General features: G+C 43.8%; 1 protein-coding gene across 4 annotated transcripts in view; it reads right to left on the reverse strand.

Annotated features, from left to right (window-relative positions):
- Positions 1 to 262: 262 nt before the first annotated feature.
- The window catches only part of APLP2 (amyloid beta precursor like protein 2), a 68939-nt gene continuing 48796 nt past the window's right edge, over positions 263 to 20405 (reverse strand). For 2 of the 4 annotated variants that reach the window (XM_045555680.1, XM_045555682.1), the window contains 11 exons: positions 17175 to 17305; positions 16153 to 16227; positions 14852 to 15010; positions 13877 to 14005; positions 10553 to 10652; positions 8607 to 8750; positions 7045 to 7080; positions 3830 to 3915; positions 3057 to 3131; positions 2557 to 2712; positions 263 to 1702 (listed from right to left, as the gene is read on the reverse strand). In XM_045555680.1, coding sequence (XP_045411636.1) covers positions 1601 to 1702; positions 2557 to 2712; positions 3057 to 3131; positions 3830 to 3915; positions 7045 to 7080; positions 8607 to 8750; positions 10553 to 10652; positions 13877 to 14005; positions 14852 to 15010; positions 16153 to 16227; positions 17175 to 17305 — 1193 coding nt within the window. In that variant the 3' untranslated portion in view covers positions 263 to 1600. The remainder of the gene's footprint in view (positions 1703 to 2556; positions 2713 to 3056; positions 3132 to 3829; positions 3916 to 7044; positions 7081 to 8606; positions 8751 to 10552; positions 10653 to 13876; positions 14006 to 14851; positions 15011 to 16152; positions 16228 to 17174; positions 17306 to 20405) is intronic. The other 2 variants (XM_045555683.1, XM_045555681.1) reach the window with 1 other exon arrangement.

The raw sequence follows: 20405 nt of genomic DNA on the forward strand, positions 1-20405 counted from the left end.
CATTGTCTTCAGTATCATTAAGGAAAGTCTCATATTAATAAATATCAGTAGCCTAAATTAAATTTTGCCAAATGCTCCAGAGACAGACTTTCCCTCTTATTTTTTCAGTGAAAAATGGAATTCAAGCCCAAGTGTCAGGACTTGCTCGAGTGGACTTACTGCAGCCTCTGCTGTGCATGGGAGATCCCCATCGTCCCAAAGGCAGGAGGGGCAGGACATCCTCACAGATCAATGCCAGGGTCAATAAAGCCAGGAGTCTCAGTGGAAGTTAAAGTATTTATTGATGTGTTTAAACTCTGTACATTCTCCACAGATCACAGTAAGGAGTTTGTAGGTGAAGTTTAATCTGTGCATAGTGGGAAGAGACATGAATAGGGTCAAAGGGAAGGAAAAAAAACCACGGTTACTGGAAAATAGAAAAAAAACACACCACAGGTTACCAGAACCTTCGGATTAAACAAGAAAAGGAATAAAAAAGCTGTGAGCATCAATACCGACTGTACAAGCATTACAAAGACTCATGTGAAAGAAACAAAGATCTTCAAAGCTTTCCACAGTGTCTACAGATCAATTTCATGTACAACCTGGAACATTCTCCTTTCACATAAAAACAAACCTCTGTTCCCTCCTGGGCCATCGGCTGCCTCCGTACTGTGGTCTTCTACGCGTGGACGCCGAAGAGGCTGGTGGCAGGAGGAGGCAGGAGTGAGGGAACAAGGGGAGGCCGAGGGTCAGTGCCTGTGGAGGACGAGACCACACATCTGGACACGCTTGGAAGGGGAAGTGAACAGTAAAGAGCTACAGTGAGTAGACGACGGAAAGTGGAAGAACGTCATATACAAACTACAGGCTAATTTCTGTGGAAGAACTGGATTCAGAAGCAAAGCAGCAGCGGACACCCTCACCTGCGTACATCAGGCTCGCTAAAGACGCTGGAATGAAAATGCCTTTAACCTCCTTGGTGACAGCAATTGTATGGGGACACCAAGATACCCAGCAGTGGAAACTGGACTTCCAAGGAACTGGTCCTTTCAAATCATTTTGAGGGCTTGCTAGCATGTGCTTCAGTGGTTGGCTACAGTTCCCTCGTCCACCTAGCTGCTCAGCAACTTCCTGAAAGCTCATTTAAAAAGGGGATACTGCCTTCTTGTTTTCAATAAAAGCCAGGGCAGTGAATGAGCCTAAAGAGCTGACTTATACAATGTAACTGGAACACACAGCCTGCATATACAGCCTATCACTGAAAATCAATATTTTCCATTTATACAGAGAGCATGTGTGAGACAATACAATAGAAGTGGGATTTCTGATTAATTTAAAAAAGAAAACTACATCAGTCAAATATCTGCAATAGATCATTTTTCTCATTTAAGGTTTATATTTCATATATCGTTATATTAACATTTTTCACCCATTTAAAAGAATGGAAATTGCAATTCTACAGTAGTACTTTATAGTCTTAATGATCCAGGCGGTCAGGGTGCTGGATGAAGCCCTCTGGCGGCAACTGCTGGTCAATAGTCAATCCAAATCGCCGGACCTCTTCTGGCCGACCTGCACCACCCCACTCCAAGCAGGAGTGCCACACACTTCCCGTCACTTATATCTGCATCTGCTCCAGGTACTTGTAGGTCGGGTTTTCATAACCGTGGTTCTGCATCTTATTCAGGTGACGCTCTTCTGGAGTGAGCATGGGGTCAACCTGGAAAAAAAAAGATCAAAGGTCACTGCAGTGCCTGGGAAGAGACCTGCACAGGGTGCCGGGAGACTGAAGTTGTTTGCTGCACAATCCCCTGGGGACCAGAAGCAGCCAGCACGCTGCTGCCACTGGATAGACCCAATAAGAGCTGGTGGTGAGGACCCACAGGAGAAAGAAAAGGGGGTCAAAGAAGTGGTGCCTCTGAACCCAGAGCCCCGAAAGCTTAGTCCGCGTGGAAGACAGTCAACTGGCTTTCTTGGCACCACAGTGACAAGTCAGTCTCACTCCTGCTACTTACTTTCTGGGACGACCGAGGCAAGCCATTTAACACTCAGCTATGAAATAAGGAGTGGGACATGACCTCTGGTCTTTTCCAGCTCTGAAATTCTACAGCTCGGCTGGTTTCCAGTGGGAGATAAAACCAAATAACCAAGACCTGCATTTGAACTAATTTTCTAGAGCACATTATATTCCTTATTGCATTTACATTCGGTAATCAAGAGACTCTGGACATTCCCACCACAGTGGCAAGAAGTTCAATTACAAATTAGCAGAAGACAGAACAGAAACAGGTTGCTTTGGCTCTTTCTAAATTTCCTGTTGATTTTTTGGTTTTTTTTTTTTCCCCATTAAAAGAGAGGACTAGGAGCAGTCCTTCATTCTTAAATATCTGAAAAGGAAACATGAAGGAAACAATCTGAGCAAATAGTTTTCACCCTCTACAGCATAAGATGCTCTCACGACTTTCTGACATTCATAGTCTAGGTCCACATTAATGTTGAAAGTTAGCGATAGCCCTTGTAACAAGACCAGCACAATTTACTTGGTGCGGAGCGGACCCCCAGCCAGCCACTCACCTCCACGATCCCGTGGCTGATGGTGCCATACTGCCTCTTCCTCAGTAGCACCAGGCTGATGACTATGACCGTAGCGATGGCCACTGCAATGACCAGCAGGCCGATGAGGGCACTGCTGCTCAGACTGAAGTCCTCCCGCAGAGGTCCCACGGATTCCTGAGTGACAAAGCAGATGTGGAACAAAGGCCAGTGAGCATCTGGCAGCTGTGAGGCCAGTAACTCACCAAGGGCCAAGCTCCTTTAAAGTCCAAGGTGGCACCAAGCTCCGGCTGTGCAGGTAACCATCCCTATGGGGAGAACGCCCACTTTTCCCAACCTCCATGGAGATTTTAATTTTAGCTCTCTTATCCAAGCGTATGGGAAAATGCAGACGAGGGACCCTCGTGCACTTAACACACCAGGCATCTCTCCCACTTGCTACTTGAATTGAGAGGGTCCAAAGGAGAAATAGCTAAGATTGACAGGAAACTTGGCATTAGGTTCTGCAGCCAAACACATACCGGCTCTTCCTCAAGGCCTCCGACTCTCTCGGCATTGAAAATCATTTCCTTAACGTCCAGAGTCTCGTCGATGACCTGAAACAGCCATAGGAGTGTCGGCAACTAGCAACTGAGTGAAGCGGAAATTTAGTATCAACATCACTGCTGCTTTTCTCCTGCATTTACTATTTGGTGGGGGGAAGCACACACCCGTGGGACCCCCACTAACCAGTCAGTTGTGTCACAGATAACCAAATCCACTCACCAAACCCCTAACAAAGGGGCAAGTGTGGATGGAAAATACCTTATAGCAGTTGGTCCTATAAGGGTTTTCACCTGCATTTTCCTTTAAGTAACTGTTGCAGACAAGTGTCTCAGGACAGATTACCAGGAAGCTATATTTAAATATCAAACTCAGGTGAGAATAATCCAGAAACAGAAATAATAGAAAATGGTAGAATAATAAAAGGGAGTATAAACCTAAAACAGTATAAGAACCAAACCCAACTCTTCAAGCCATTAAAACTCTACTCACTTGAAAATGGTCTCTAAAATGTAAACATAAAATATATTTTCCTCCTGTACAGCAAAAGATGAGCTACTGCTGAAGCCGAGTCCTTTACTCCTTCTCCTACCCACATGCTAAACAAGCCAGCCAGTCTGTGGGAGCAGTTGGGACCCCAACCTTCTACCACGTGGAAAACGAACGTGTGGACATGCATCTGACACTGTGCCACGTGCGCTAATGAGTCTCAAAAGTAAAACATGCTGGGAAGGAGAAAGAATGGGCTCACCATGTTTTCATCCACTTTATTCTTACTGTTAATCACTTTCTCTTCAGCACCAATCAGTGCCCCGTCCGGCTCTCCCACTCCAGATCCTGCATGGAGAGAGATCACAGCAGAGTTTCCAAGGGCGGTGGACCTCATGCCGCTCTCACGGCAGAGCAAACTCCCTGAGGGCCAGGGAGCCCCTCACCAAACGCCCCTCCCCTCCTGGATCTGCGACTGCATACACATGTGTGAGGATGCACAGTGCTCTCTACGGATGAATGATACAGGCGTTTTCAGAGGACCGATGGGTATAATGGAGGAGGGAGTGCTTACTTGTCTCCAACTCAGAAAAATGGAATGCAAGCCTTCAGAGAGAATGCTCACCGTGAGATATACAGACACGGAGTCCAAGGGCATTCTGGCATGGACAACACGCAGCAGCCTTACATGTGATATTCTTGCGCCCTCTCCTTCAGCACCTGGGTCCTCACACAGCAATTTGCATGTTTGTCTCGAGCATGATAGTTTAGCCCACAGGCAATTCTTTCTGCCTCCCCAACTCAAACCCCTGATATTTGTCCTTCAAGTTTCAGCTCCTCTTGGGAGATGTTTATAGATTACGACACTTAAAATCAGAGTTTGTAATTATCAATTTCCCTCCATGTCTCTCACCAGGCTGCATCCCTCTCTGTGCCTCGGTCACAGTCAGTCACATTCTAATGGTTATTACAGAACAAACAGGAAGGAAGCGTCTGTCAACAGGGAGAAATCTGACACGGGGTGGAAGGCACCTCTCTCTAAACGGAGCAAGAATAGCAACTCTCCTCTTGCCAAGGTCAGACACTGCCCAAGACAGCATCGCTCGTATGTGGCGCTCCAAATGACAGTATCCAAATATGCAGTGTGACTGGACCCAGTACAGACCAGGGAGGGGAGAAGTGAGAAGCAGTCCTCTATTTTTAGCTCCAAAGCATGTGATTTCTGGCTATAAGAGTTTATTAATAATAACAGATAAAGTTCTGTATAAATGTCTAGATTTCAACCTTTATAAATATAAATGGACCGACCTGACAGCACATTCGGCATACTAAGGTAACTACCTGCAAGCAAGATTCCAACATGAAGACACACACAGCCCTGCTGTCTCTGGGCTTGTCAAAGGCAGACAGTGACAAGGCCCAGTTACAGCAAAGCTTCCAGCTCACAACCAGACTTGTTCTTAACACAGAGCAATTGGTAACAGCTACGGTAGCCGCTAAACTTGCAGACTAGCTAATGCATTAACTCACTATAATGCAATAAAAATGACATATTGTTTTCTAAAGTTTCCACTTTAAAGAAGAACTGTACAACTTGATTCTAGTTAAATCAGAGCTGGCTTTTGTAGTCTCAAAATGCCAATGAAACAGCAATATTGCACTCCAACTATTTGAGAAAGAGGAATCTGAGAGGGTGTTGCCTTAGCAAGGATGCTCACAATCAAGTCCAATATATCCTAATTCTGAGTTCCTTCCATCTCTTTCTCTCTCTTCAGAATTTTAAAGGTTATATGGGTAAGATCCTATTTGAAATATAGTGTGGCACTGAGCCAATTAATCTAAAGTCCTATTGCCAGTCTAGAGTGTTCAAATACTTTTTTGGTGGTAAAATGCATGTGTTAAACACTGACCATAACCCACTTTGGTTTTATAAAATATATAAATAAGTGACTTCAAGAGACCAAAAGTTAATGGTTAAATTGTCCCAACTCATAACAGCTTAAATACAAAGGTAAAAGCCAGTTAAACTTCTAGAAAATTCATCTCTATAGACGTATAAGTTGTGATGTTGCAAAAAATGTTGGCACAGTAACCTCCAAGAAGAGACACATCTAAATAAAACAAAATAAAGCATTTACACATAAGTGATTTTCAGAAAATTCAAATCATGCTATTATGTTCTGAGAACAACCTGTGACATAAACCAGAATACCAAATTCTTAGCCAGGAAACACTGCTTTGCTCCATGCATAAAAGTCTGCCAAAGCCAAAAGAGTGGGCTCATGTAATATGTTAAGAACATGGAGTGTTTGAACTATTTGTTCACAACGACAACTGAGATCGGACTGTGCAATCACCTGAGGGACTCAGCAGCTGACACTGGCCATTTAGGTAATAGAAATCACATGGGCTTTGAGGACAGCAAACTGGGTTCAAATCCTGGTTCCTCCACTGCTTAAAGTCATGACTTAGAGTGAACCATGTAATCTCAGAGACTTCTTCAATTGCCTCATCTATAAAATAGAGCTAAAACTCCTACCCTACAGGGATGGTCAGTGGGTTAAAAGAGATCAAGTATACAAAGCATTCCATGCAGTGCTGTATGTAATGTTAACTGTTTTGAAAACTGGACATTCAGTACAGCAAGAGTTCACTCGTCTCCACCTGCTTCATCCACCAGTTTCTAACGTTCTGAGGAATGCTACAACTCAGGGCGCATGAGACAACTGGCACAGACAAAGAGCAAGGATAGCTAAAAAGAAAAGATGGAAGTGGGAACAGTAGACAAAGAAGAGATAAAAGGACAAGACTCTCCACCTAAATTAAGCATATTTTTTTATATACTAGCAATTCACAACCAACCTGTGTAAACTGGGTGTACTTTAAAAAGATCTATCCAGATTAGGCTGGGTGAGGTGGCTCATGCCTGTAATCCCAGCACTTTGGGAGGCCGAGGCAGGAGGATCCCTTGAGGCCCGGAGTTTAAGACCTCATCTCTACAAAAAATAAAAAAATTAGCCAGACGTGAAGGCACACGCCTGTAGTCCCAGTAGGAAGCTGAGGCAGGAGGATCGCTTGAGCCCAGGAGTTCAAGACTGCAGTGAACTCCAGCCTCAGTGGCAGAGCAAGATCCTATATCAAAAAAAAAAACAACAACAACAAAAAAAAAACCAAAAACTATCCAGATGAAAAGGATTTACGAAAGCATCTATTTTGGTTACTGTACATTTTCTGGACATCCCAGAAGGAGAGCTGAGGAAGGCCACACAGTGACCAACACCACTGACGCTCAGTGCTGGGAAGTAAGGCCAGCTTGTTAGTGACACAGAGGCTCCTCTGGCTCCACTCACAGCCATGTCGGAAGCAATGAGGTGGGAAAAAATCAGGTGATGGTATGAAACAGAAAATGAAACTTCTGACACACTGGGGAGTGAAAAGGAATGAAGGTCTTAAAGGGAACATCTTTGACAAACTAACCTTTTTTCATTGGGTGGTACAACTCCGGCTGAGTGTCTAGCAGAAAGGAAAACAATAAAAAACAAAATAAAATAGCACAAAAGGAGATTAAGAAAGAAAATGGCTTCTTTCAGAATTCCTATCTTAGAATTTCTCTATAATTTGAATAAAAAGTATTTTTCCTTAAAAATATGCCTGAAATATCCCATAAACAAACCAGCAGTAAGATCCAAATCTCTGGAGGCTAACACTGGTAAGAAAGACAAAAGTAGTAGGTTTGTTTTGGGCCTTTTAAGGGAAATTTTGGGAGAGTCCCAAATTATTTAGCTTAGCCCACAAAATCATTTTTCTTAGAAAACAGCAAAAATTGAAATTAGTATTGATTGTGATTTGCTGACAGGGAGATGAGGTCCTAGCTCACCCACGTCCGAGATGCCTGGACCCCAAACAAGCACGCAGGTGTCTAAGCACAGCCACGCTGCAGCCCACGGAGGTCTGGGAGCTGCAGTAAGAGCAGGTGTGAGGAATGGAGCTCTGCCTCCTTCTTGATCTGCTACTTCCTCAGATCCTGTTTTCTCACTGGAGGCCCCACTGCGCTGAGCCTACACCTCCGAGGTGACTCGTTTAGAAGCATTTCTGCAAAGGCCCCGAGGACGAAGCTGGATGCAAACCCACCCCACCCCCTACCTCCAGTTTGGCGCCTTCCTCAGGCCTCTGTTCCGGCACTGTGTCCAGCCAGAGCCAGGTGACTGTAGCACACTCACTGTGCCACCAAAGCAGCTTGGGGTAAAATCCTGACTCTCCACAACCTTGGGCAAGTTACTTAACTTCTTTAAACCTCAGAATCCCCAAATGGGGACACTCAGGTACCTACTTTAGAGGGTTATTCTGAGGACTGAGTGAGAGAGTCCATGTAAAAATGCTTAGCTAAAGCTGTCATGTAAGGAGGACTGCATAGCTGTGGGCCGTTTTTATCATTGCCACCATCAGCAGCAAGAGCAGCAAATAGAATCTGATTACACATACTGGTCTCAGGGCACCGGTCTTAGCAACTTATTTCTGGAGCAGGCTCACAGCTTTTAGAGATACTTTCAGACATCGAGAACCAGCAAGGGAACAGAGGAAACAGTGCCTGCCTAGGAGTCAAAGGACACAGCTTCTTACGTCAGAGATGTGACCCTGAGCCAGCCCCTCACCTTAGCTTGTCCACTACCCCCTCCCACTGTTTGTTGCAATGGTAAGGGCGTAACAGAACACGAAGGTGCCATGGACACGGCAAAGTGCCTCCCGCACGTAAGGCGTCACACAAGCTGAAAGAACAGTGGGCTTGAAGCCAACCGTCTATGAAACAGGACAAATACTCCTAACTTCATAGTCATACTGAGGCCAACCACTTTCACGCTGAAAGGACCCAGCACGCTGCTGCCTGCACACAGTAGGTGCTGGATGAATCCAGTCTCCCTTCCTGTGACTCTCACAGGAACACAACCTGCCCAACTCAACCAAGTTTCAAAAAACTGACTAGTTTTCTCATTTTGTTCTCCCCCCTGCTGCCCAGAAGTGGTGCTATCACTCATACACACCTTCGTTTTCAGGTAAGGGCGGGAAGGGGTGGAACAGCGGGATCTCCTCACTCTCCTCAGAGCTCACGCGGACGTCCACGGGGGTCTCCGAGATGGAGGCGGTGAACTGGTCCATGTCGGCGCGCTGCTCCTGGAGGAGCTCATCTGCAGACGGACAGCAGGCTTTAGAAGGACTTGGCATCTGGGCACAGGACCACCAGTCTGACAAGGGCTAACTCCTGTCATTCTAGAGCTTGAGATGTGCCAAGGAGAATGTCCCACCAGCCCGAGACCCAGCTGATGACTCCTGACTCTGCCCTGAGTCACCTCCCCGACTCTGCAGCACCACAGAGCCCAGCACAGGGGCCCAGGGCCATCCTGGGCACCCCTCTCCTCTCCTTGCCACACTCCAGTGAAACAGTCTCCTCCTACACCACAGATTTTGGGTTTTTAAAAAAACTGCATATATTTAAGGTATACAACATGACGTTTTGATATACGTACACATAGTGAAATGATTACTGCTGTCATGCAAATTAACATACCCATCACCTGCCATAGTTACCTTTCTTTGGTAAGAGCACCCAAAATGCACTCTCAGAAAATTTTCAGTATACAACACATTATTATTAGCTGTCGTCCTCATGCTGTACATTCCATCTCCAAGACTCCCAAACCCGTGTCCTGCACCTACCGCCCAGCCTCTGCCTCCTTTAATAGCCTACCCTAGACCTCCACGTAACGCCCGACAGCAATTTCTATTTTAGTGTGTGTGAAAAGAACTGGTGATCTCCTTCCCCACCTAGTAAACACTGGCACCACCATCCACCGAGCTGCTCTCACAAGTCTGCAGCGTCACCCTCCATGTTTTTCCTTCCCTTAGCCCTGCAGGCGAAGCTGGGCACACCCCTTCATCTCCCTCTGGACACATCCTGAAGACCACCCCACCGCCCTGGGGCTCCGGCCCCCATCTCCTCTGTCACCATTTTAGTGAATACTACCATCATCTCTCTCCTAGATTTTTATAGTCATTTCCTGTCCGGCTTCCAATTTTAATCAACTCTCCACATAGCAGCCAAGTGAGTTTTAAAAAATTTCATGTTTTAAAAAGCATAATCCAGACCTAGTCACTTCCTAGCTCAAAACCTTCCAATGGCTTCCCGTCAACCTGGAATAAAGTCCAAACTCCTTGATTTTACCTCTTCTTTCCCAGACCTAGCCCCTGCCTACTTCTTTGGCCTCATCCCCCTGCTGACCCCCTCTCGCTGTGTTCCAGCTACGCTCACCTACTCAGATGTGCCACCTGACCAACACTCAAGGCCTTTGTGGTCACAGTCTCCTCTGCTAATGACACACTCTCCCTTGCGATCACCCCATTCAGGTCTCAGGCTACCACCCCCACAGGCAGCCTCCCCGACCACCGGCCACTCCCACCACTCCGCCCTAGTTTTAACTGTCTGCACAGCACTTATCACCATCTGACACTTGTTTTCTTGTTTCACCATCTGTTCTCTCCTACTGTAACATGAACTCCAGCAGATATTGTCTGCTTCTGCACCACGTTTCTCTGTGACAAACAGCAGACAAAATAAAATTTATTGAATAAGTGAAGGTAAAGACTGGGAGAGGAGGTGAGAATTTGTGTAAAATAGAATGTCCTGAAACACATCAGCAATTAAGGGGGAAAACAGTAACAGGAAACTTCCTAGTCCCTTGCAATTTCACACCCTAGATTTTCTTCCGCTAACAGAAGGTCAATGAAACTCAAAAATCTGTGGCTCACGGCCAGTACATCTGTCCTTGGTTACTCCCTGACCTTGTCATGTAAGATCCAGTGGATCCCAGACTTCTGACACGGTGGTGTGCAATGCCCAACTTCACCGGCCTTGTTTGTTCCTACCTGCCTGGCTGCCACTCCTGAATCCCAGCAAGAAGTACCCCCTGACCTTGGTACAGTCAGTACCCACCAATTTCCTCTTGAATTTCTTGGGCCACATAAGGTACTTTGTAGAGCAGAGAGAGGCTTTGGTTCCTTCTTTCTTCAATGACGTGGAGATGTGTCATCACCTGGAAGCACAGTTACAATGGAGAGGTCTTGTCACTGACAACCACTAGGCCAGGAGGGAACTTGCAGATGGGACATCTACACACACTTCTGGAAAGATCATTTCAAAAAATGTCTTCTCTACAGAGTCCAGCAGATCGGCTGATCAGAGGTAATGTATTAATCCCCAGGTCATACTTACTGGTCATTAAAGTGTAAGTGTGTACAATCCCCCTTAGGTGATGAGAGTTTACCCAAAGACAGTGTTCCAAGTTAAAAGAAAATTTACTAAAAAAATGTCTACTAGCCAGTTGTTGATCTGATTTTCGTATGAATCACTAACTACTAAATGTACTGAGTTTTAAAAAATCTAATTTGTACAATGCTAAAGGTTCAGTAAGGTTTTGCTGAGTGACAAAGGAAAGAGTCAGTCAACTTTTACCACTGGTCAGATTAGATGGGATAAACAGAGACTGAAATTACTGGCTAAAAAGTAGACTTTGGGAAAGAGGGAATCATTCAGGGATTTTGCCAAAACAAGCAGTTGCTTAAAATGATTATTATGGTGAGTAAGAGAACTAATGTATTCCTATTTATCTATATTACTATTCTTTGAAAAATTCATGCTGAGGTATAAATAAATCTGATTTTACAGGGATAAAGGAGATTTATCTACCATATCTTATTACCTTTTCTGAATGCAAAAGTTTCAAAGTTGTTTGTTCAAAAAAAAAAAAAAAGCCACTAGAAGTGGTCACTTATTTTTAAAGCTTTTTGGGATGGAACTGAAAGGTGATCTGGGGTAACATCCACCCCAATGACAGTGAGGCACGTTGCTGTATAGCTCCCACAAGCTATTCGAAACCAAGCCATCCCTGCCTGGTTAGACTTGCAGTTACTGAGCTTTTCCTAAAGAGGGTGCTCTAAGCCAATGGATTAATTAATTATGTGGGCTTGAAGCCATTAACATGAAGGGTCAAAATGAAAAAAAGCTAAATGGAAAGATGCTTTTATTGTGGATTGATATCCCTCTGACCTTTAAAAGCAAGGATGAAAGCAATTTAATTTTATATCTGCCATTCTATCAATCAAGTAAACTGATGGGAAAGTGCAAGAGTGAGTGCCTTGGAGAAAAAATGCAGATGGAGCTGCAACATACCCACAGTCTCAGCGTGTGTTGACACAGCAATACTTCATCAGATGAACTAAGGAGCCATTTGAGAGAGGGTGGTTCATATACCCAAAGGAGGACAAGAACCACAGGAACACTGGAAATTACTGTCCTTACAGGGATCCCTTGGGCTGTAGCACCAGGGGATGGAAGCACTGTATCACTCATCCAGGCAATCAGACATGGCACAAGTTTTAACAGGCTGAATATCTTCAGATTTTTCTAGCATTTAGTTAACAGAATAGGGAACAGGCAAAAGATTAATGTAATTCAGTAAGTAGCATGGAGGAGAGCTGGGTTGACCCCTGAGATATTCTAAGATGGGAGGGTCTCCTTCCCACGATACTTAGTGTGGCAGTTTGATCGTACTTGCAGGAATTCTCTGGTTATTAATTTAATATACTGATCAAAGTCTCTCCCCTTCCCTTCTACTCTCACCACCCAAAACAGGCTATTTTTCCGTAAAATACAGCACAATAATCTAGTTTTGCAATGAAAGTTTGGAAAATGATTAAGTCTTAAAAAAAAAAATCAAGCAGCTCTGAAAAGTGTAAGTCCTGGCCGGGCGTGGTGGCTCACGCCTGTAATCCTAGCACTCTGGGAGGCCGAGGCGGGTGGATTGCTTGAGCTCAGGAGTTCGAGACCAGCCTGAGCAAGAGCGAGACCCTGTCTCTACTAAAAATAGAAAGAAATTATCTGGCCAACTAAAATGTATATATAGAAAAAAAAAAAATTAGCCGGGCATGGTGGCGCATGCCTGTAGTCCCAGCTACTTGGGAGGCTGAGGCAGGAGGATCACTTGAGTCCAAGAGTTTGAGGTTGCTGTGAGCTAGGCTGATGCCACGGCACTCACTCTAGCCCGGGCAACAAAGCGAGACTCTGTCTCAAAAAAAAAAAAAAAAAAAAAAAAAAAAGTAAGTCCTGTCGAGAGGCATGCATTTGCCCCCCAAGGGCTCCAAGGCCACTCCAAGACTCCTGGCCTTTATCCTCCTTCCTTACTCCATCCAGTGAGAAGAGAGCCTTATGCTCCATCCAAGCCAGACAGCTCCTAGGGTCCCCGACTGACCCAGCCCCTTTCCGCATTCTGCCCACTCTTTATGAGCCTGAGTTCTTTTATTCCCCAAAACACCCATCTTCTAAAGCAAACTCTGTACAGGTAAGGAAAATTATTCTTCATCTTTATAGTTAATTAATTCTACATTAGCTTATGAGTTCCTCAAGGGTACTCAAGAGATTCAACTGTATTATCAGATGCTAGCACAGAGTTTGGTGTGTAAACAGTGACACACAAACTTCTGCTCAACCAATGGCACAAAACACAGCTCCAGTGTTTCAGATCTCTAGGCAATCACATTACAATCAGAGTACACACACAAGGTGGAGGAGGAGAGTTCCTGGGGTGATGGGCAAGCACCCCATGTGTGAGTAACCTCCCATGTATATACCACCAGTACTTACAAATATATTTAAAATACAACAGGAAATGAGATCAGTGATGTTATTACAAGGCCCTCTAGGACAACTATAGGCTTCCAGGTTTAAAAGGAAGTTAAGGAAAGTTCATTTTATGAATACAAGAAAGTAAAACTCAAGTTAATATATGGACAATATATTAACTAATGATATTAGAAACAAGGACCAGAAGAAAATCTTTATAGATGACTGTAAAGTAAAGCTGGACCCAGCATGGGACAAAACCCAGAAATGTTAAAAAGCGTCTGTCTAAACAAAAACTATAATGCACAAAACAACAAAAGAGATCTGTCCTATATAATTTGCCTAGAAACGGATTTCAAATATTAATTCTGGTGATATCCTAAATCAGAAATAAACTGACATAAAAATCAATTTAGAAATGAAATACAAATTACTTAATATAAAAAGTACAGAAAAGATATTTTTAAAGTAGTACCATTGCAAAAGCCAACTCATATATCACATGTGTTTAGAAATCAAAAATCATTTTCTGAGGACTAGTAACAAGCATAACTAGCAGTGCTGTTCAACCATTAGTCAAGGCACCACGTCCCACCGGAAATACTCTCGTGCCAGCAATTTCCACTATGTCTAACACACCTGGGATTTCATCTGGGCCGCCTTTTCTGGGTCAACAGCCAACACATGCTGGTAATGACGGATGGTATGCAGGCGATCTTTGTTCTCAGCACGGACATAACGCCGCAAGGCCTGGAGAATGCGATGAGGCTGCAAGAGGGAACAGTTGTTACAATATCCAGAGACTAGAGAATTGAAAATAGGCAGGAAAACAAAGGCTTAAATCGTTCACCTAGGTGAACATAAAGCTCAGCTAGGCACAGAATGAAGGCCTTAGCTTTAAAAGTTTTTTTGGCTTACCAAGGAACAAAAACTATCTAGGTAAGGTAGCAAAACCTAAATTCCAAACTTAACGAACAGTATTTTCCAGAATCCCCAGCCCACTATCATCCTCTGATCTGTCCTTTCCTGGCTCAGCCTCTGACACCTGAATTACAAGCTAGGTAGTCTCATACATCACCCAAAAATGAAGACTTTCACTGGCTTGCTTAAGAAAGATACAAACATCCTCCTTTCCAATACTTTCCATCACCCAAAAGCAAGGTAGATCAGTGTGAAGGGACAAAATACCTTGAGAACATTCACGCAAGTTTTAATATAAATTACCCTTTTCTTAATAATCTTATTTACAACAGAACTGTTTCAAAAGTCTTCATTCATAGAAGGCACATTTTCATTCTTTGAAAGTAAGGTTATCATAGAAAATTCAATAATCGGATAATTACCAACCAATTTCCTGAGGTTATGCTATTCTGGTGTAAAATACTGTCACATCACAGATGGTATACGCAGGCATACAGCTGATGTAATGCTAAGCTCATACACACAGACACTAGAACATAACCTTTTCCTTCCTAATCTTCTTTCCTTACCTTCAGCTTTGCCACAACTTTTCATAAAAATGTCATTTTTACTGACCTGTGTGTCACACACCACTTCAGGGCAGGCAACAACAAGGAGAGGATTCACGATGATTCGGCTCTGACTACAACTCACCCGTGGGGGGTCCGACTGCAGGGCAGCCAGGTAATTCTCCAGAGCCATCCGACGGCGGTCATTCAGCATGGCTTCCACTCGGGCCAGGTGGGTTTCTACTAGCTGCTGCTTCTCACTGGCTGCTTCCTTCTCTAAAGCTTTAACCATAGCTTGGAAGTGCTAAACCAGGACAGGAAGAACAAGATAATTTGTGGCACGTGGAGGCAGTATAAACAAGCAACCTCTGAGCCTGACGCTTCTCTTTGTCCAGTGCCCATGCAAGATAGCAACAGGTCCAGAGAGTGAAGCAAAGCTAAGATCAAAGCATACTGTATTTGATTACTATCAGGACAGTTACAGCCTTATCTAAAGAGAGCAAGTTAAATCTCAGTGTTAGAGGGACTCCTTAAGTTTTCTATAACTGAAATTGCCAGTGCTGCAAGTCCGAGGCCTGGTTTCTCAACATGCACCACACTGTAGCAACATTCCGACCTCCACACCCTAAAACCACTGACCAACAGGAGATATATTTTTGAAACATAATCCAGCAAGGTGGTACGTTATGCTGAATCTTTTTTGTTTAAGTCACAAAAGCCAAGTTATCTGTGAGGTATCTGGCTAGGTTTACAGGTACAGTTTAAGGGTGTTAAACTAAATTTCCTTGGACAAGACGCACTGGCTTATGTAGGAATCAAAACTTGTATTTCTAGGAGATCAATAAAAAAGCAAAGGTCTTCCAATAAAGTGTTAACATCAGGAGAGAGGTTTCAGCTAGACATAAAATGATTTAAAATGTCATCAGTTTTATACAACCAAATCAGCCCTGTAAATTGCTATTCCCATACCTCACCACACTCTCTTCTATGGAAGGGGAATGCAGTTTTCTGCTGTCATCTTAAGCTTATATTCTTACAAAGTTAGAGATGAACTATATCAGAGATCTTTATTTTCTGTCTTTGGACTTTCAATTAGTCTGGAAAAAAAAAGAATTCAGTACTGCTGAAAAACAAGTCACACCCTAAGAATGAAGATGACAGGACTTTTGCCAGGAAAACAGAACTAACAAACATCAGTTGAGCTAAAGTTACTTCCTGGCATGAATTAGGTATACTCTGGTGGAGGGTTTGGTTTCCTTCTACCACGGGTGAGCAACACTAGAGGTGAAAAAGGAAAATATGCCAGTTACAACTTCCTTGTAACATAAGCCCTCACCTGAAAAGAGGTGTCAAATTCTATTAATATTAATAATTTCCTGGGAGATTGGCTCTGACCATTTTCAAATGGTCAGGCTGAAAGCTTTGTCCCTGGAGAAGGCATCTTACCTGAATAAGAGTCTGCCTCTCTGCTTTGGGGAGATTCTTAGCTTGAAGCTCTGCCTCTTCCCATTCCTTCTTTACCTAGAACAGAGGTTATAAACACTGCCATCAGACAATAATCCTCTGAAACAACTCCCCCATTTTCTAAAAATATTGCCAGGTACTAAATCTAATGTAGGAAACTGTGCAAACGGAAACTGCATCATCTGATCCCTTAGGAGCTCGGGGCTGTTACTGCCTCAGAAGGTTCTAGGCCTCAACTATCCCCAAACAGAGCCTCAATTCCATGATCTCTTTGTTGCATAACCTTAAGCAAGTTATTTTAAAGTCTTTGTGTCCCCTCACCAAAAAATTGAGGTTAATACCTACTTTTCAGAACTGCTGAGGGTAAAATAAAATAATGAGCATTTCCCAAAGTATAAACCCAGCATGAGATATGTGTGGGATTTTGGGTGGAGCTTAGGCCTAGGCAAGAAATTCCCTTTTCAATTTTCTTTCAATTCTGAGTAAGTCAAGTATAAACTTGCACTTTGGTGCTCCTGCTGCACTAACTCTTATAACCCTTTTAAGGAAAAGAAACGCCCTAAGACTCAGAACCTTCAGCAGGCAGCAGTATCTGGCTGGAAGGTATTGATGCATGCCTGTTTTCACTTAATTTATTTGCACAGTTATGTTGTTCTCATGGCAAATGGCACTGGTTTTCTATTTATGACAGTGATATAAAGTTTTTCCTTAAAATAAAAAAATTTTAAAGTTGATGGCAAAGAGAAATAAATTGTAGATAATAGTTACACTCAGCAGAGTGGGACACGCCAAGCACTCAGAGGGTAATTACACTATGATGTAGATAGGGGTGGGAAGAAGGACTAGTCTACCCAGAGGGTGGCTTCACTCATACTTTTGCACCTCTCTTGTCCTTAAACATTAGCATGACATTCTAGGGAGATGGTGTCACTGTTTTTCAACTACAAAAACCATGCTACCCAAAGCCAAACATCATGAAGACAAGGGAAGTGCTGAGGTTTTACCCTGTCCATTCGGTTGCGGTGCCGAATTTCCAGCTGCTCCTTAGCCTTCTGGAAGCGAGCATGCTCATTATCGTCTGCAGAGGTCTCGAAATACACATCGACATCATTGGTGGGCAGAGGAGTTGGGGGAACTGAAATAAAATTACAGAGGGTGTTCTCTTTGAGGTCAGGAGCATTGTTAAAACTGCACTGTACTCTAGGAAGAAAACAGAAGCTCAGGACCTGCAGATGGACTCAATTTGTCTTGTAGCATGCTAAAAGTGCAGGGCATTGCCATCTGCCAAGACTTCACTTTGTGAGATTACAGTGGGCAATCTTCCTTGCATAGTATCCATCAACCACGTCAGTGCATGCTAACAGCAATTCACTGGTAGCTCCCTCCTGCCCCGCCTGTATCTTCTGCACCAATGAGGCATCTACCTAGGGGATCTCAGGGCAGAAAGAGAAATGATTTCTTCGAAACCTTCCCTTCAGTGCTTGAAACCGGAAAACCTAAAAAAACTGCTACTTTATTGCCTATTGCCCATAGCATCCTGACAGCTAGAATCAGACCCTGCAGAGGCATTTCCACAAAATTCTCTGTTTTTAAACAAACTTATTATTAAGGTCCTTTCCTCTCATCTGGCTATCTTTAGGTCCTAACTTATATTGGCAAACAGGTTCAACTGAACATTCTTAGCATACAGGCTGGGTGGAGAAAGTCCAAAACACACTAGCTACAATTCTGAGTTTTCAGTATCATGGAAACACTCTTATCCTCTCCCCCAATAACAGGGCTAACAGGGGTAAAATTAAGTTGCTCTATTTGACAAGGACACCTTCCCACCATGTGAAGATACCCTGGGCTTTTTGATCCATGACACTGATCGATCAGCCTTCCCAGGCATCCCCCAGAGCACAGGCCCCTGGAACAGACCCCCTCGCTGCTCGTCAGGCAAAGCTCTTACTGGCCCAGGCAACTCTCTCTGCACAATGGAGCTTAGCCTGGTGAGGGTAAGGCCTGAGATGACAAGTTCACTCAGGCCACCTTTCAAGACATACCTATAGAAATTCACACAAGATTTCCCAAGCTGGGGAAAAATGGCATGAATTTGCTTAATATATAATGATATAATTTTAGAGCTAAGTAGAGAGTAAATGCCAAGGTCCAATTGCTTTTTAATTCAGAAGTAAATTCACCTAATTTCCAGAACTGTATCATTTTATTAAAACACTGCATAACTGATGAATATAGCTACAAATTAGCCAGCTACTCCTACATTTTTTCTGTCAGAAGTATCTTTTATATGCCCCCTTTTATTTAAAATAAACCTAAAAACTACCAACTAAACTCTTGTGAAGAATATGAGTTCTTTTTTTGTTTGTTTTTTGAGACAAAGTCTTGCTCTATTGCAGGGCTAGAATGCAGTGGTGTCATCACAGCTCACTGCAACCTCAAACTCCTGGGCTCAAGTGATCCTCCTACTTCAGCCTCCCAAGTAGCTGAGACTATAGGCACACAATACTACGTCTGGCTAAGTTTTTTTTATTTTTTGTAGTGATGGGGTCTCGCTATTGCTCAGGCTGGTTTCAAACTCCTGGACTCAAGGGATCCTCCTGCCTCAGCCTCCCAAAGTGCTAGGATTACAGGTGTGAGCCACTCTATCTGGCCAAGAATATATGAGTTCTATGTAAGTTTAAAAAGAATCTCAATGTCTAACTTTCAGATTAACTCAATTAGAATATATAGCTTAGCAAATGACATTCCCCAAGATACTCAGAAGTTCAGTGAAGGAGAATTTCAAGCACTGAAGTCCATCGTGCCGATCTGCACATCACCATCAGCAACACACCCGCCTGCAGTGTAAAGGCTTATGTGTTGGAGACAGAGCCTTTGGTTCCTATAACTGGGCTAGATAAAGATACAAAACACAAGCTGCCTCCATGCTTCCTGGGACCAGAGGGGAGAGGGACAGCAGGCCTACAGGTATGGTACTGAAGACACGAAGGGCTCAGACCAGAACCGCACACCTACTGTCCCTGCAGTGCAGCCAGCTCACGAAGCCAGCATACCCACCAGCCTCAGCCCCTTCAAAGAGGGACAGGAACATTATCACAGGAAGGAAACTTGACGCTTTTAGATCTTTGAGGCCCTCCAGGCAGAGGCCCCACAAGTACACAAACACACTGCTTCTGCCAGGCAAATCTTACCTAAGCCCAGGAAAGGGGGGCAGCTTCACAGACCTGCATTCCACTGTGTCTTACAGCACTACCTAGCCTTCAGGAAGAGACTGCCACCTCCTTGTTCAGTGAGATTTTTAAAGGTCCTCAATTCCTCAAGCTTCAACCCCAAACAGTGTTTTTTTGACCCTTACTTTTAGTAGTTTTACAAAGTAGTCAATATCACAATTTCTATTTCTAAATCTTTCCTGAATAAACCAAGTTTCTTTGATAGCATTCCCTAAGGACTCCTTTTATTTCACCCCTTCCACTGTATCAAGAACAGCTTTCTCGTTGTGCAGCAGCTGAGTGGAAGCACTGAGTGTATCATTTTATATTAAGATTTAAAAAATCTATTGATTCGAGGAAGAAAGAACAAACATGAATGAAAAACTATCAGAAGCTACAGCCAAAAACCTTTAGAGCAAATACCAGGAACAGACAGCAACTTATTATTCTGATGAATTCAAGAGTAGGAACCAAGGAAAACTACCTGGCCTGGTCAGCATAGGTCAGTGCTGCAAGGTAAGAGAGGGTCTTATAAAGGAAAAGGAGTAACCACGGAGAAAAGGAAAACTCTTTTTCCTGCCTACGCCTTGCATAAACCCAACCCCAACTGGGTTTCAGATCAAAGAACACACAAACTGAGATTTTCTCACTGTCTAAAGTGCTCTATGACCCAGTGTTGCCAAAATACTGGAGAAACAAGTCACTACCACTTGGCCGCAGAGCTCTCTCCCTAGAGTGCATAATGCAAGATATTTCAATATTCTGAACTCCCAAAAGTATTCCTATTGTCACTCCTTTCGAGAGTGGGTGTCCCTTCAGCCGGCATGCATCACAGAGGTCAGCTACAGGGCAGTTCAAAGACAAGAATGAGAGGCAAAGCCTGGAACTCACTGCTATTCTGCTTACCCGTTGGTGCCTTTCAATTAGAGATAGTCGAGGGCATGGCTGCCTTCCCAACAGACACTAAAGTTGGGAGCCTGGGGCCTCCACGGCTGCATGAGAAAGAACCAGCCCCTGGCTCTG

This window comes from Lemur catta, chromosome 7 (assembly GCF_020740605.2).
Source record: "Lemur catta isolate mLemCat1 chromosome 7, mLemCat1.pri, whole genome shotgun sequence".
Lineage (NCBI taxonomy): Eukaryota > Metazoa > Chordata > Mammalia > Primates > Lemuridae > Lemur > Lemur catta.